At 40.6% G+C, this 18,208-nt stretch overlaps 1 protein-coding gene across 3 annotated transcripts in view; it reads right to left on the bottom strand.

Annotated features, from left to right (window-relative positions):
* epha6 (eph receptor A6) overlaps positions 1-18,208 on the bottom strand; it is a 75,530-nt gene that overhangs the window by 35,223 nt on the left and 22,099 nt on the right. For all 3 annotated transcript variants that reach the window (XM_084936356.1, XM_084936364.1, XM_084936370.1), the window contains 4 exons: positions 6,211-6,339; positions 5,035-5,184; positions 4,792-4,953; positions 4,463-4,691 (listed from right to left, as the gene is read on the bottom strand). In XM_084936356.1, the coding sequence (XP_084792482.1) occupies positions 4,463-4,691; positions 4,792-4,953; positions 5,035-5,184; positions 6,211-6,339 (670 nt within the window). The remainder of the gene's footprint in view (positions 1-4,462; positions 4,692-4,791; positions 4,954-5,034; positions 5,185-6,210; positions 6,340-18,208) is intronic.

Below are 18,208 nucleotides of genomic sequence, written 5' to 3'. Positions count from 1 at the left end.
AATGGACAGAAGAGGGGCACAAACACTCAGACACACCTAAGAGATGTATCGATTCCTCATTTCCTATTCCATTTTACTCAAATTTAAAGGTCACAACTTCAAGCTGGAAGTCATCAGTGAGCAACCTACTGTCAAAGCCTGTAGCTCTGTGGCATGGTCAGGGTAAGGGGCAAAAGACAGAAAGCAACAAAAATAGAGACTAAGCAACTTCAGCATGTTGCTCCTAAATTGCTTCATTTGCATTTTTACCATTAACTTTATTCAAAAAGAGGAAAACTGTGCTGGATTAGGTGGAGTTTAATTTAAAAATGCAATGCATTTTTAAGAAAATTAAGATTTTGCTGAAACCATAATATTTTCATTTCTCAGCTTCTGAGACTAATCACTTATCCTACTGGTGGGTTTCTGGTTTCGTCTGCATATCGACTCTGATTCACATGAAATCTGAAAAGACATCTCTATTAGCTTCACCCACAATTCACTGCCTCTTTATGAATATGCTGCTGTGACGAAAGGATGTGGAACAAATAGCATTAGCACTATGATGTTGCCTTATCTAGGTCATGATATAACCAGCCTATCTCTGAGTAATCCTCTTGTGGCTGACAACGAATGAAAGGAATAGAATAATAAAACACTCGATTGAGATGTCAGAACAGTCTGGCAGAATGCTATTGGGGTGGAAAGAAGCTTTTGATAAGCGCTGATGCCTTTGTTTAGGCAGCTGGGAGGGAAAGATGGACGTGTTAGTGCAGCGCTCTGCTTATATTTGGGAGGCTGGGGCTTTCCCTATTCTCTCTCTCTCTCTCTATCTCTCGCCCTCGCTCTCTCTCTCTCTCTCCCCCTCTCTCTCCCTCTTTTGCTCTTTCCCCATGCTGCCTCTCAGACAGCTTTGATCACAGTACCCTTTGAAGCAGTGTTCCAAAATGAAAACGAGGAGAAAGCAGAAGTCATCGCAAGTTCATGCCTAAACTTCCTGCAACTCCAAGCAAAGTGCACATCTTCATTACTGCATATGCTCTGACGGACCTATGGAAATTATTGATGGGGGGGTTGGAGGGGTGATTGGTCATAAATCATTAATTATCATGCCATTATGCGTTGTTTCTACTCATCACCACTTTAAACCCTAACGGTAAGTTCGCTGACGCTCTTGCTGTTTCAGATTTCCACAGTAGACCATCCCTGATAGAAATAACCTGACATTTCTGACCACAGCAACAACCGCAGCAAAGAAAAAAACAACACTGGTTTCCTTCACTAGGGACCATACAGTAGATGCGTGAGTCTAAGAGGAACACCCATTTTGGGAAATGCACTTGTTTTCCTTCAGACAATCTGATAATAAGATCAATATTCGTTTCATGTTCATGCATCCGCTGCAGAGATGGGAAAAGGCCCAGTCGAAGCAAAGACAACACACAGGAGGGTACTGCTTTTGGTAAATGCTCAGCCTGCCTCTTTCTTTTTGTTTGATTTATAGAGGTAGTACTTACTCGATTAGCTGATCACAAAAAAACCTGATCAAATATTTTACTAATTGATTTTACTAATTGAAGTTAAATTTTGAAATATTCCACAGTTACAGCCCACAAAAGTTATTAACAACTGAAATTTAATTAGTTATTTTATTAATCATTTAATTAATTTTTAAGATGTTGTTGTTATATGTTGAAGCTTTTTTCTTATGCCTACGATGCTTTTGATTGCAGGATGTACCACATATGAGAATTCAGTGACTGCATCATAGCCTTCATCTGCACTCGCATTAATTAACCTTAACGTCACCATGGTTGTTGCTTAAGTATTATGTGCATGCAGCCGTGCATGCTAAAGCTGATGTTGCTGCTAAAGAAATCACAGGAAAAACACTTCATTAGTTACAGCTTGCTAGTCCATGGTTGCAACGTTTTGCCTTCAGAACTAGTTCTTCACAGCACAGATTCAACAAGGTACTGGAAACAGTCCTCAGAGATCAGTGTCTATAGTAACATGATAGCATCACACAGTTGCTGCAGATTTGGCAGATGCAAATCTCTCTTTATACCATATCCCAAATGTGTTCTATTAAATTTAGATCTGGTAACTGTGGAGGCCAATGCATGTTACTGAGTCAACTCAATAACATGCATTTGTTCTGTGTGACATGGCACATAATCCTTCTGGAGTCAGCTATCAGAAGATGGGTACACTGTGGTCATAAAGGGATGGACACTGTCCGATTGACTGTGGTGTTTAAACTATGCTCAGATGGGCAGGATACAAGACAGGATACATCCATGCATTCATGGATCTATGATATTTGATGTATTTAGCTCTCCAACTGTTGCAGCAGAAATCAAAACTCATGAGACCAGGTGTGGTTTCTCCAGTCTTCTACTGTCTAATTTTGGTGCACCTGCATGAACTGTAGCCTCAGTTTCCTGTTCTTAGTTCACCAGAGTGGCACCTGGTGAGACCTTCTGCAGCTGGAGCCCATCTGCTTCAAGGTTCAACAAGTTGCTCTTCTGCTTACCTTGATTTTAACAAGTGGTCATTTGAGTTACTGTTGCACTCCTATCAGCTCAAAGCAGTCTGGCCATTATCCCTCAACATCCCAGCCTAAAGAACTGCTGCTCATTAGATATTTTCTCTTTTTGAAACCCTTTCCTGTAAACCCTCAAGACTGTTTGTGGAAAAATCCCAGCAGATCTGCAAATTCTGATGTACACAAATGCCCGTCTGGAACCAGCAACCAGGTTCAAAGTTCCTTAAATCACCTTTCTTCTTCATTCTGGTGTTTGGTTTGAACTTCAGCAGGTCGCCTTGGCCATGTCTACATGCCTTAACGCACTGACTTGCTGTCAAGTGATTGGCTGATTAGATATTCGCATTAAGAAGTAATTGAGTAGGTATACCTATTAAAGTGGCTGGTGAGTGCGTTTCATCACTATTCTTCTTTCACAGTTCTTTCATATCTCTGGATAGTTAATTTGATTTGTTAAATTTGTAAACAGCATTTGTCAGTTTAGGTTTATTAGAGTGAGGATCAGACATTGTGATAAAACACGCTAAAACAGACATCTTTTTCAACTGCCAAGTGGGTTGAGTACATTTGAGAGAAGCAACTACTGACAGCCAGAGGGGATGAAAAAGGAGGGCAGAGATGGAGAACATATAAAAGGGACACCATGAGAGTGCTGCTCCTAAGCTGGCGTCTCATCGGGAATCTCTCTTGACAGGCTTCTGTGTTGTTTAACTTGAGATGATTGAGAGCGAGCGAGAGAGAAAAGATAAATAAAAGGAAGATAAAAGAGAAGAAGATAAAAAGAAAAAAAATTACACCCGAGGAGCAAATAAAGGCGATATTAGAGCCTATCCTACATATCAGCTGTACTAATGACTGCTGGAGTTCTCTCTGTAATGCTCTGAGTAACTACATCACCACAGGGTTACTACATGAATTTCACCCCAATCAGCTGTAAGTCTATAAAATATAGTAAGGAACACGGAGTGCTCTTCAATTGTAATCATGCGCTGCGGCTCAATTTAGCTCCTGCCATAATTACAAGTAAGTCTGAGTCTTGTAATGAAAGGGAAGGTTGAAGAAAGGTTTAGAAAAAACTAGGTGTGAGCTAAATTAGCTGTGAAACTAACAAATGAAGGCAATTAGCCAGCTAGCCCTCCATCAGTGTCTAATTGAGAAAGCAGGCCAAAGACCATCTGAAACAAGTAAACAGTTTCTTTAAGTCCTTTGTAATCTGTTCAGTGGATCACATTTAGGTTATTTTGATTGGACTAATTGGAAATGAAGCATACTAACAAGAAGCTTCTGTACATTTTTATGTATCAAAGGGCAAAAAATCAGACCTAAATACCAGAAATCCACAAACGGTTTCATTTTACAAGAAATTACTTTCCCATTTCAGCCACATAATTGACAGAGTCCAGAGAGGGATCTCATGAGAGCCAAAGTAATGATTCCGAAAACTATGAAGTGATACACACAATCCCTTCCTATTTGAATTGTTTGTGATCACGTAGCAGAAAAGGATGGCAACGAAGGAAAGTGAGAGTGTGAGTTGAAATGGTGAAATAAAAGAAGAGAGAAAGAATGGGGAGTGAAGCGAAGAGTAAACAAAGTGGACAAGAGAGACGAGACGATGATGAGGGGGAGGCGGGGCTGAAAAGGGATGAAGAGAAATGGGGATGGAAAGGATCAGACAAGGATGCAGGATCTTAGAACGAGAGGAGGGAATATCAGTCCTGTAAAGTCAAACTCCTGCAGATGACTGGGAGGCCCTGGAGATCTGTGAGCATGACGCATCCTCTCCTCTCCTCTCCTCTCCTCTCCTCTCCTCTTCTCTTCTCTTTGCTTTTTTAGCACACTGTTAGCATACCGTACTTCTCTAAAATGAGTGCAGACAGGAACACACACAAACGCACACACACACTCAGAGATACATCTCGAGCTGCTTCTCACCTTGGCAGTAGCCGTCCATTTCCTCATGGCCAATACTACAGACACAGCGGCCCAGTGGTACCAGCCAGTCTCCATCAGCACCACAGTACAATTTGGGCGTGTCCCTCTCTTCTGCGTTCTCCACACACGAACCTCTCACTTCCACCAAAGAGGATGAGTCCATTTGTGGCACTGTTTCAGGAAACGCGGCCAAGTTTCTTAAAGTTGAGGGGCACCGTTTGTAGAAGACCTTATGTGAAAGAGGAAAACACAGTGTTCAGGTTAAAGAAGTAATACTGAGTTTATGCCCAGTCTATGCGAGACTGAGTCATGCAACCCTGTTCACTGACCTTTACAGACACAAGAGCAATACAAGCTCCCACATCTTGGAAGGCCAGGTAGAATCCCTTCTGTGTGATGGGGCCCACTTCCCTGACCTCGGTGTTAAGTCGAAGGACACGATCTCCAAGATCGGTCTGTGTAAAGCTTTCATCCGCTGCTATGGTGTCCACCTTAAACCAAACACACACTTTACTCACGTAAAGTCACACAATGACAGTTCTGTCACATGGCAAGAATAAAAACATGACAACCTTAGCATAGTCAGTAGGCCGAAAGCGTGTGCTGTCGGGGAGCGGCCCGTCTGTCTGCAGGTAAAAGAGATTGAAGGTTTCCTTACAAGTACCAGAAACCCAAGGGATGGAGTTGCAGTCTCTCAGTGTAAAACGCAGCTCCACATATACCTGAGGTAAAACATAGATTAAACAATTACGTCAGTATAATAACCATCAATAATTTCATACAAGTGTGTTTATGTTTAGCCCTTTATTTAACAAAACGAAGCCCATTTCACAAGCTCTCTTCAAACTCATTTTATCTTCTACAGACAAAATTTAAATGGTTTTGGGAAGAAGAGAGGACACACTTTAAGGGGATATTGTACAAGCAAAAATGCAAACATAATAGGACTCTATTAGCACATACGAAAAAAAAATCCCCTTCCCCATAAGAAACACGAAGATTATTGCTTTATACTTTCAAATTGTGCTTCATTTGACTATTTTTATTACTCTCTAAGTATTTTTTAGATCAACATATCCACTAAAATCTTGCATAATTTTTAAGTTAATACTGATGCACAGCCATGCTAACAAACTTGTTTTTATGAGCGACACCGAGCAAAGTAAGAACAGTTCAGCATTTTTCTCCGTTTGTTGTGCAGTAGCCGTGCCTCAAGGGTGGAGAAGCCGAGTGAGCGCAGGCCGCTGTGGTGGCACACAATGCCTTTAAACAGCTTGACAATGGCGTTAGTCTTGCCCATGGCACTGATTGGCTAATCATTACTCCTCCCCTGAAGCTCAGTGGACAGATCGTTCTTCTATCAAGAAGCCACTATTTCAAGTCACGATGCCAGACGGCTCAGTCCCCTCGAGCGAGTGCATTGATTTAACAGTCTGTACGTGGGCAATTCTCAGTCTACAAAAAGAGGTAAATGTGAAACTTGGTGCAGCAACATAGTTGTGTTTCCCACCAGCCAATGTGCACAGAAGACATCTTGCTATATCTTTGTTACAATAGACTCTGTGTTGACTGTAATAGAAATCGGTCCTTCTCCCAAGCAAAGTGTCAGGTTTTTATAGCTATTTGTCTGTATTTCCCGGTAGGTTATACAGAAGACTGAACTTCCTCCAGGGAGTGTGACACAACCACAAACAAAGATTTCTATTCAAGTGTGTGTCTTTGCACAAGTTTTGTGATGTAGTCCTGACCCTCTGTGCAGCTTGTCGCTGGATCCACCCAGACCGCAGCCAGTTGTTCTGGTTTGGCTCCATTACATGGCAAACCTGGAAGGTGTGTATAGGTCTGTTCTGTTCATCCATCTCTGTGATAGCATCCCACTGATTAAAACAAAAAAAGGATAAAGTTATTATGTGCAATGTGTCACGACACTTTAACTCTATCATTTGCAAAATAAAACTAGTATTTTTGTTAGAAAATTAATATTCTGGTGTATACATAAAACAAAGTGTTCAAGCTACATTCATAAGACCTGTCTGTTCTGGGTAATCAAAAGAATCTCGTTAAACCTGTTTTATTCATACTCAAAGCCAAATAAAATCTTTCTTTCATATTTTTAGTACTTTTCCACCTTTATTATGACAGAAACTGAGGGGAGAGATGACAGGAAAGTGAGAGCAGAGGGAAGACATGCAGCAAATGGCCCAGGGCAGACTTGAACCCGCGCTGCTGCATTAGCCTCATGTCGTATGGGTCGCTTGCTTAACCCGGTGAGCTAAAAGATACCCTAAAGCAAAACAATTTGTTTATACCACACACACAGTCAAAATAAAACACAAACACATTCATGACACAATCGTCTTTGGATTTTATCAGTCACACTGAGACATGACAGGACATTACAGACTCTAAATTTAACTGTAAAATCAAAGGCAACATGCAATTTATTTGATAAGGTCAGCATCAGGTCAAAGCCAGGACACAGGGCAGACTTTGCTGTCATCCTCCTCAAAGAGAGTGCCCTACACTTCCTTCTTGTGCACCATGCTGAGCTGAGGACATGTTTGAAAGATAAAAGGCTGACACTTGTTGGTGCCTTCAAAACTGAAACTGTCTTTAGCACCTCTGTGTTTCTGTATTTCGCTGCCTTGTTTTAAAGGACCTGTTATCTTCTCTGTATTTCCTGATAATGGTGGCCACAGAGCATCTGCTGAGATTGGATTGTAGTCTTTGTCCCGATTCCCTCGTTGTCATTCCACCAACTAGGACCTGGTCTGTCACGGCTATTTAAATTTCCTCTGAAATTACTGGCCTTGCTTTTTTCCTCATCCACTGCCTCACCTCCCCCACCTCTCAGATTTGTTTCCATCCATAGCTGGCATCCATAACTTTTAACTTTTAACTTTTATCAGGACTTACCATTGCCACTTGTGGTTACCATCACGCATCATACGTGCAATACATCACTGTTAAATGTGTTTTACAGATGTTTTTTTGGGGGGAAATTAGTCAATAACTTGTTAACTATAAATTGTTTAAGGCTTTGAGTGATTTAATAAATTGGTTAAGGACACTGAGCATTTGGTTTTGAGGGGATTTAGTGTTTTACAAAATCAGAAAAACTGTAAACCATCAGTAATTTGTGGATTAGTGAGGATTAGCTGATATGGATATGGGTATGGACTATATTGGTATAGCAACATATTAGCATCAAATGTGCTAAAATGGAGATTATATTAGGATATTATAATAAATGCACTCATGAATGATCTAGTTTCTGAGCTGCTTTGTATAATGTATATAAGCCTTCATTGCTTGTAGTGAAACTTAATCTGTATAGAAACAAGACATTTAAGAGACACAAATTCTCTCACCAAAGTTTTCAAGCTGTTGCATCAGCCAGGCTCTCATTTGTCTGCTCCGCTTTAACGGTGTGATGATCAGAGCTTCAAAAGCCCTAACATTTATTGACAGATCCTCTTTCTCACAACTCCTGTGGCATTACATGGGCAGCTGTGATTGTGCCAGATGCACAGCTGGACATGTAGTTATAACTCAAGAACATGAGACACACTGAAGACATGGCAGTGCTTTGACTTGAGTCTGAAACTTACAGCATGTAAATCATTATTTCTATTGTATGAATGGTGATAAGACATTCTGTAAATGACTCCGCTAAAAGAAAATAATTTATTTTCTGTGACTAAAAGTCAAAAGGTCAAATTGTCATGATCCTGGGTCTGCAACCATGACAGTAATTTGTGTTTTCCTGAGACTATTAGTTATTTCTGGACTGAGGTTTAAGATAGGTATTTCCTTATGCTTCTGAGTTTGCTTAGTTCTCTGCTCCTTGTTTAGTTGAGTCAGTTCCCTTTCATATCTAGTCTGTCTCTGTCTTGTCCCTATGTTTCCGTGTCTCTTTCGCTGTCTCTTGCTCTCTCTTGCCTCTGTCATATCACTGTGAATCAGTGTTAGCGATTTCCTGTTTTATTGTGATAGTCACTTATGCGGTGTGCATCGTGTTCAGTTTTTCTTCCCTTGTGTCATTAGTCAGACTTGGATCATCTGTGTTCCCTGGTGTGTTTAATCTCCCTGACTTCCTTGTGTGTATTTAAGTCCTCAGTTTCCTTAATTCTTTGTCCCCGTTGTTGTCGTCTTATCCCCTCTGATTGTGTGAGCCGTCTGTTTGGAGTTTTCCCTGTCACCCGATTTAGCATTCCTGAGTTCCTGCTTTACAGTAAATTGCTTTATGACCTGTAAACTAAGCAATAAAGCTGCTCTTTAGTTCAGACCTGCTTCTGAATGTTGGATTACTGAACTTAGAAAAGATCAACCGGGTGCAGAGTCTGCATTGCTTACAGAGATGGGTGGTGTTTGTTCCTGTTCCTCTTTCCTAAATTCCTCACATACAATGTCTTAAATAATCAAGCCCCACCTTATCTTAAAGACCTCATAGCACTGTATCACCCCAAAGATGCAGTTGGCTCTCAGACTGCTGGTTTACTTGTGGTTCCTAGAAGTTTTAAAAGTAGAATGGGAGGCAGTCTTCAGCTTTCACGCCCCCTTTTCTGTGGAACCAGTTTCTAGTTTCTAGATCTAGCTTCTAGATTCCAGATTCAGGAGACAAACACCTTCTTTACTGTTAAGATTAGACTTAAAACTTTCCTTTTTGATTAAGCATGTAGTTAGGACTGATCAGGTACCCCAAATCCTCCCTTAGTTATGTTGCAATAGGCCTAGGCTGCTGGGAACTTCCTATGATGCACTCAGTATTTCTTCTTCACTCGGGTTTTTCAGTCTCCACATGCGTATATAGCACATGCTTCCATTCCCCCCCGTCTCTCTCCCCTCACCCCAAACCGCTCGGCCTTTCCCTGAGCCTAGTTCTGCTGAAGGTCTCTTCCTGTTAAATTTTTTTCCCCTTCCCACTGTCGCCAATTGCTTGCTCATAGGAGGTTATTTGATTGTTGGGGCTTTCTCTGTATTATTGTAGGGTCTCTACCTCAAAATACCAAGCGCCTTGATGTCACTGCAGTGTTACAGAAACCAAACTTAATAGCATTTTCATCAATTCAATCAGTTGTAAATTTTCATAACCAAATTTATCTGAGATTGACTCAAAAGTATAGCTAATAATATAATGTGTAACTGTGTAACAGAAGTACCGTACTGTAGCTACTTCTTATAGTCTAGATCAGGGGTCGGCAACCTGCGGCTCCGGAGCAGCATGCGGCTCTTTTGTCCTTATACTGCGGCTCTGGGTGGTTTGGGAAAAAAATTAGAAGTATTTAGCTGAAGTGTATTTTATTTGTGTTTAGTTCTTTTTTAACTTGTAGTTCTAAATTGGAAGATTATTGTGATTTTGAAATATAAAAATAAAATTATACCTTATTATTTTTTCATCGCTTAAAATAAGCGTCACACTCGCGGAAGCCGGTGTACCCGCCAAAACGCTGTGCGTTTATCGAGACTTTCAAACCCAGGTAGGCCAGTTATGGATCTTCGGATCCACATTATGTCAGCAGCTATTCTCCACCGTGAACTATGTTAAAGACAAACACCGCTCACGCCTCACAGACGACAGCTTACAGTCCTGCGTAAAGATGAAAGTGACTTCGTACAGCCCCGATTTGCAGACGCTGTGTGCAGAGGTTCAGGAGCAGAAGTCTTATTGTAAACATATCACGGCAGACCGGACGATGTTTCCATGAACATGCTTTTCAGCATCTCTTTATTGACCACTTTTCACACACGGTTGCTGTACGCATACAGCCGGCTGTAGCTTTTCAGCTCACAGCCCGACACATACCAACACAACAGCATAAATGGCACAGACGTTAAGGCGGCGAGGCGTGATTGCGGGTGCCGCTCAGGTGCGTCCGACTCCCCTGCAGCGGCGCTGCAGACCACGCCCCGCCACACACATTAACCAGGTAAAATACATATTTAGGCAGAATTTTGCAAATATCTATTTTTTTTAGCAGCATAGTGCTTTTTTTCCAATTATTTTTTAAAAGTCAGGTCAAGGCTCCAAAAGCCCAAAGGCGATATAAGGGTGGCGGCTCACAACAGTTTTTGTTTGCTGGATCATTTTAGTTCAGCTGGGTGTCTTTCCTTTTGTTATATTTCTTTAAGAGTTCAAAATGTGTTAATTACATAAATAAAATGTAATTTTCTCTGTAGCACTTCATGGATTTCATAAGCAACACACCTTAGTTGCTCTGTGGATTCTTTTAAAAAGCAGTTAAAAACTTTTCTGTTCAAACAAGCCTTTTGTTGATCTACGTATTTTATATTCTTTACATTCTTTACATTTGATCTTTTACATTGTGTATAATGTCTATTGATTGTATTGTTTATTTTAATATTTGTGTACAGCGCTTTGTGACTGCCTGTCTGTGAAAAGCGCTTAATAAATAAACTTTACTTACTTACTTTAGTTGTTCACACAAAGCATAAAGGTAAAAAAAACAATATATACAGTGTTATCTTCATTTTAGATTTCAAAAAGTATTTGCGGCTCCCAGTGTTTTCTTTTGCGTGGAAACCGGGTCCAAGTGGCTCTTTGGGTGTAAAAGGTTGCTGACCCCTGGTCTAGATATTTTGCAAGCAAATGGAAAATAGGTGCAGTTATTTGGAATAGTTTTCCAGGCTTCTTGAAGGACATTCAACGCTCTTTATTTGGATTTTGCCCTTTGTTCTGTTTTCCTTCAATGATGTTGAGGTCTGGGCTCTCGGGAGAATAGTCCTCAGTTTCTTTTGCTGCTTTGGCAGTTTGTTTTGATTGTCTGTCATTGGCAGACAAACCTTTTTCTAGACGGTAAATCAAAATCTGATGGTACATTTCCTCATTCATAATTCCATCATTTTTGACAACATCCCCAAAACCACTGGCACATTGTACACATTCAGTGTTGTAGCCCTCTCCCGAACTCCTCCATACAAACATCAGAACCCTAAGAACCCTGGAAACTTTTGCACTGCACTGCATTTCAGATCTGCACTGTTGAACATTATCTCTGTCTTCTTTCTGTCTCTATCTTTTACACTTGTCTGTTTCATAAAATGTATTCATGGCACAGACAAAAACCAATACAAAGGTGAAGCGTTTGACAAGCCTCATCTTAGCACTGTATTAAAGACTTTCTGTTAATAAATACTGTCATATCATGAAAGGTTTAGATTTTTTTAAATTTCTCAACAGTGACCAGTGTCTCCTGACAACAATACCTTACTGTGGGTCCTATCAGAAGGGAGGCAAAAACAAGTGGCTTTATGCATGCCTTATGGAATAGTGGGGACTTTACTGTATCTCCTAGATAAGAGAAAATGCATATACAGGGAGTGCAGAATTATTAGGCAAATGAGTATTTTGTCCACACCATCCTCTGCATGCATGTTGTCTTACTCCAAGCTGTATAGGCTCGAAAGCCTACTACCAATTAAGCATATTAGGTGATGTGCATCGCTGTAATGAGAAGGGGTGTGGTCTAATGACATCAACACCGTATATCAGGTGTGCATAATTATTAGGCAACGTCCTTTCCTTTGGCAAAATGGGTCAAAAGAAGGACTTGACAGGCTCAGAAAAGTCAAAAATAGTGAGATATCTTGCAGAGGGATGCAGCAGTCTCAAAATTGCAAAGCTTCTGAAGCGTGATCATCGAACAATCAAGCGTTTCATTCAAAATAGTCAACAGGGTCGCAAGAAGCGTGTGGAAAAACCAAGGCGCAAAATAACTGCCCATGAACTGAGAAAAGTCAAGCGTGCAGTTGCCAAGATGCCACTTGCCACCAGTTTGGCCATATTTCAGAGCTGCAACATCACTGGAGTGCCCAAAAGCACAAGGTGTGCAATACTCAGAGACATGGCCAAGGTAAGAAAGGCTGAAAGACGACCACCACTGAACAAGACACACAAGCTGAAACGTCAAGACTGGGCCAAGAAATATCTCAAGACTGATTTTTCTAAGGTTTTATGGACTGATGAAATGAGAGTGAGTCTTGATGGGCCAGATGGATGGGCCCGTGGCTGGATTGGTAAAGGGCAGAGAGCTCCAGTCTGACTCAGACGCCAGCAAGGTGGAGTACTGGTTTGGGCTGGTATCATCAAAGATGAGCTTGTGGGGCCTTTTCGGGTTGAGGATGGAGTCAAGCTCAACTCCCAGTCCTACTGCCAGTTTCTGGAAGACACCTTCTTCAAGCAGTGGTACAGGAAGAAGTCTGCATCCTTCAAGAAAAACATGATTTTCATGCAGGACAATGCTCCATCACACGCGTCCAAGTACTCCACAGCGTGGCTGGCAAGAAAGGGTATAAAAGAAGAAAAACTAATGACATGGCCTCCTTGTTCACCTGATCTGAACCCCATTGAGAACCTGTGGTCCATCATCAAATGTGAGATTTACAAGGAGGGAAAACAGTACACCTCTCTGAACAGTGTCTGGGAGGCTGTGGTTGCTGCTGCACGCAATGTTGATGGTGAACAGATCAAAACACTGACAGAATCCTGGGATGGCAGGCTTTTGAGTGTCCTTGCAAAGAAAGGTGGCTATATTGGTCGCTGATTTGTTTTTGTTTTGTTTTTGAATGTCAGAAATGTATATTTGTGAATGTGGAGATGTTATATTTGTTTCATAGGTAAAAATAAATCATTGAAATGGGTATATATTTGTTTTTTGTTAAGTTGCCTAATAATTATGCACAGTAATAGTCACCTGCACACACAGATATCCCCCTAAAATAGCTAAAACTAAAAACAAACTAAAAACTACTTCCAAAAACATTCAGCTTTGATATTAATGAGTTTTGTGGGTTCATTGAGAACATGGTTGTTGTTCAATAATAAAATTATTCCTCAAAAATACAACTTGCCTAATAATTCTGCACTCCCTGTATATGCGAGAGTTGAAGAATTCTACAAAATAGGGCATTTCATGTTGGCCAGATACAATGGTTCTGGATTGGAAATACAGGCTTTGCAGAAATCCCTGAATTTGGACAGCACTTCTACACAGATTTTGACTGCAAGGGAGTCACTATCCAATAAGCCTCACTCTGGAAGCCTCCTCTGCCTCTTCTTCAAAGGGTGGCGGGGCTGAAGCTTCCTCCATGGTTGCACACTATTATTTCCAAGTCACAGACCAGAGCGTGGAGATCGTGAGAAAGCCCAAGTGTCTACACTGAAAACACTCTGTGGCTGGTTATTGATTTCACACTTCGCCATTATGTAAAACTGTATCTGTGACATCCACAAAATGGGTGTTCAAAAAGAAAAAAGAAATAATATGCAGTGCTCCTGTGTTGAGAATTTGATATGCATACATTTTAAAACACACTCACACATATCCACACACACAGGAAAGTCACAGATTAAGTGTTCTCAAATATAAATAATTAAACAACACTTTAACCTTGACTGGAGTGTGCAGAAGCAATTAATCTTCTATTAATTAAGCCATCTAAATAAGCTCTATGTGACACTCATGGGCCAAACGATTAATCAATCATATTCACTCCCTCTTTCATTTGGACCTCTGGCCTCCCAAATATGTTGTGCTTGTAATTTTATAAGGGGACTCTGAGGTAATATTAATATGTTTAATGATTCACAGACATACCCTGTTTGTTACGTTTGCATGAATATGACCAACAAAATTAAAAAAATATGTGATTACTCAGGAAAAATCCAAAATTCACACATTTCCAGTAATGCTTCGACTGCATCCAGTTGCAAGTCCTCTGCAGGACTTATGCCACATGCCATTGAATCAGTCACTTAAAAGATTTTGAGCAGACGTAAAGACAAAGTCGGGGAAGTTTCTTCACCATATACGGTGCTCTGTATATCCTCATTACATTGCCCTCCTTACAAAGCTTAAAACAGAAACTGAGTATCTTATTACAAGAAGCAGACTTTCTGGTTTGCATAAGATCAGCATTAAGTAATTGGAGTTCCATTATGCATACAAACGAGAGAAAATGGTGATTTGTCACTCTGTGTGCCTCAGTGTTCTAAAATGCACCCTTGGGATGTGGCATGGTTCAGTGCAGGGAAAACAAAAATGCAAACCCTGAGTTTGAAAGATGAGCTGCAACCCACGCTCTCCGAGGCAATCAGATATGCACCTACTAATCGCTCTGCCTATTAGTCCAAAGCTTAGCAGACTGTGGCATGCAGAAAGTAGGTTTTATGTACAAAGTGTAGATCTAATTAATGTACCAAACTCATAGTAATGTTGCAGTGTGAGGGAGCAATACGACAATTGCCTCATAAAAATGCTTGCTGCTGGCTTAGTAGTGAGGCGGACCATACAATGAAATACTGATACTTAGTTTGGGGCTACGGCATTTGATTTCATTAAAAATGCTCTCGCTTAATATGAAATACAACTGAAATCACATTTATTGTCATCACATCGAGCTTGATGCTAAAAGACCTGCAACTATTACACATGTGGCTGACTTTTAGTCCTCCAGATACACCTTCTCCAACTCCAGCGCCTTCAATCTGCATACAGATAGTTATCAGAAGGACAGAGGAGGATGGAAAACACCATGTAATACTTCATCACTATTTATAGCAAGAATCGCAGTACCTGTTCAGGCTTGAGACAGACAGGCACATAGCACCTGCTCAGTTTACATGAATTTAGTATGGTGGCCATATCAATGTATTCAAGAGTTTTGGGGTTGTGGTTGATGTACCTTTAGAAATAGTTCTGCTCAATTACATCCATAGGAATTAATAATGTTTATCGGGACTGTGCAGCTGAACAGCTCATAATGTTTTAAAATGTTCTTGCTATCAATTCTCTTAAAATTAACAAATATAAACATATGCAGTGCTGTGAAAAAGATTTAGACAAAGATTACCTGAGTGATTCATAATATCATCACATAAAGATCCAGTTTTTAAATGATGATATGTTTTTTTAAAGAGAAAACAAGCAGTTCAACTTGGATGTTGTCGGTGCAGGTGTTTGAACACAACATTTTATTGATGATACTTTATCTGAATGAGGACACCTCAGTGAGGACAGCTCCGCAGGTCAGTTTAGCTGCACAGTTTGTGCATGTACACGGATCAGCCACAATAAAACCAAAGGCATGTGAAGTGAATAGCCAGGAAACCCTGGGTAATAGCATTCATGTTGATGTTACCTTAACTTGTACAACCTAAAAATTACTGCAAACTCAGCATACTACCCATTTCCATGTTACTCACCGACGGTTTTGGCCTGCCCAGCAGGATGGTATTCAGGAATGGCCTAAGGAACATCAGCAAGTGAGAATTCTATCCAGCCTCCACACTCCCCATATCTGAACAATGGAGTCTCCACCCCACCATCCAAAATACCCACAGGATGTGCTGCTGTTAGATGCAGTCTCAGGCACCTACTAGCACCACCCCAGGGGTTCCAACTGCTGGGAGCTGTTTTTGTGAGAGCTGCTGTGCACAACATGAATCAGTGGGTGAGGCTGGGGCTTGGTGTATATCCCAATATATCTTTTCCAAAGCCTGTCCGGACGATGCCTGACAAACTATTCCTATTTTTTCGGTTAAGTAGTGTTCGCTTCCTGCTTTGACACACCAATGATGCATTACGACAGCGGTCCCCAACCCCGGGGCCTCGGACCGGTACCGGTCCGTGAGTCGTTTGGTACCGGGCCGCGAGAGTTGAGGCTCAGGTGTGAAATGTATGGTTTTCAGGGTTTTTATCGGTTTTCAGCGTCATTTTGCTATTGTTTTTATCGTTAACTCGGGTTTCCTGGGTCTTTTCACGTGTGTTATGAATAAATCTCCTTTTTTCGGTACCGGTACTAGTTTTATTTTGTTGTATTTATCCGCGACACCTTAAAGGTCGGTCCGTGAAAATATTGTCGGGCATAAACCGGTCCGTGGCGCCAAAAAGGTTGGGGACCGCTGCATTACGACACACTTTAGCTCTCTCTGCAACTGCTTGAGAAGTAGCTGAAAAACAATTTTATTTTGCAGAGATGTTCAGAATGGAAAACTTGCTATGTTGGTTTTTTTTTCTTTTTTTCTTTCTTTTTTTGCTTCCAGCAGTTTATGTACTGAGCTCTTGACAGAAATTTGACAGCTTGCTACAGATGGAACTTTTGCCTTGCAGATACAAACATCATCTTTCAAATCAGCTGATGGCTGGACAAAGACCAGGCTTACATGCATGAGAAGAAAGTTTTCTTTTTTACAAATGGTGAAGTGAACCTCACCTTTGGCAGCATTAATACTCAATCTAAAGTATATATTTTTTTAGAGCCAACTAAGTCGTTAAGCACTTAATTAAGCTGGAAAATTAAACATTAGTTGCAGATTTATTTCTATTTAATGTCCTCAATTAGGAGTAGATCTGGACCTTTCCTTGCCAACGTATGACTTATGTAATTATTTAAGTCAGTGATGGCACACTTTGTGAGAAAACAGAGAGTACAAAGTCATAAAAGCAGTGGAACAAGAAGTTAATGCTGACAAAACCTCTTGAATCACTGAAGAAACGAACAACAAACAAGGAAGTTTTACCACTTCCTTGGGTAAAACCGTTCCAGCTTCTCATTAATACAAGTATCTAATCAGTGAACCAAATAGCAGCAACTCAGTGTCTGAGGTTTAAATCAAACATCAGGGTGAGGAAGAAATGTGATTTAAGTGACTTTGAACATGGTTGTTGGTGCCAGATGGACTGGTTTGAGTAATGGTTGACCTACTGGTGGCAGGTCTTTGCCACGGTAACTCAGATAACCAAATGTTACAACCAAGGTATACAGAAAAGCATCTCTGAATGAACAACATGTCAAATCTTAAAGCAGATTTGCTACAGCAGTACACAGAAACCTGACACTGCAATTAGTATGGGCAGTTCACAAACTTAGACAACAGAAGATTGGAAAAACGTTGCCTGGTCTGATAGGTATTGATTTCTGCTGCAACATTTGGAAGGTAAGGTTAGAATTTAGCATAAACAATATGCAAGAAGAGATCTATCTTGCCTTATATCAACAGTTCAGACTGTTGTTGGGGTAATGGTGTGTGGGATATTTTCTTGGCACACTTTGAACCCCTCAGTACCAACTGACAACCGTCTCTTTATGATCATCAGATCCAGTGTGTCCATCTTCTGATGGCTGCTTCCATATCACAAAGTTCAAATCACCTCAAACTGGTTTCTTGAACATGACAATGAGCTCACTGTACTCAAATAGCCTCTGCAGTCCTAGGATATATACCTAAAGCCCTATTCTGCACACAATTTGATGGTACATGCTGAAAATGATTCAACATCAATTATTGACTCACTTTGGGCCATTTTATTGCCAAAACAAAAAAATGTATATTTCAGACACCCCTTCTCCAAGATATTTTTAGTTACCTAGAGGCAATGTTGTGCAACAATAGTAAAAAACAAAACAAAACATAATAATAGAGAAAATAATTAACTCATGTATCATAACTCAACTGTGCAAGAGCAATAAAACCATCAGAAAAACTTCCAAACATCTCAAAAGATTATGAAACAAAGATCTGAAAAACACTTTGGTGTATCTGTGCACCCAGGTACCCTACATCTTCCCTTGTTTGACTCCATTTTACTTATATAGTGCAAAATCACAAACTTTATTGCCTCAAGGTGCTTTATGTTGTAAGGTAAAGACCCTAAAAAAATAAAGAGAAAACCCCAAGAATCAGATGGCCCCAAGTGAGAAAGCATGTGGTGAAGAGGTAAGGAA

Source organism: Perissodus microlepis, chromosome 1 (genome assembly GCF_051167445.1).
Source record: "Perissodus microlepis isolate ML-2025 ecotype Zambia chromosome 1, ASM5116744v1, whole genome shotgun sequence".
In the NCBI taxonomy this organism is placed as follows: Eukaryota; Metazoa; Chordata; class Actinopteri; order Cichliformes; family Cichlidae; genus Perissodus; species Perissodus microlepis.
Note: the sequence above shows the minus strand (reverse complement) of the source record. Positions and strands in the feature narration are given on the sequence as shown.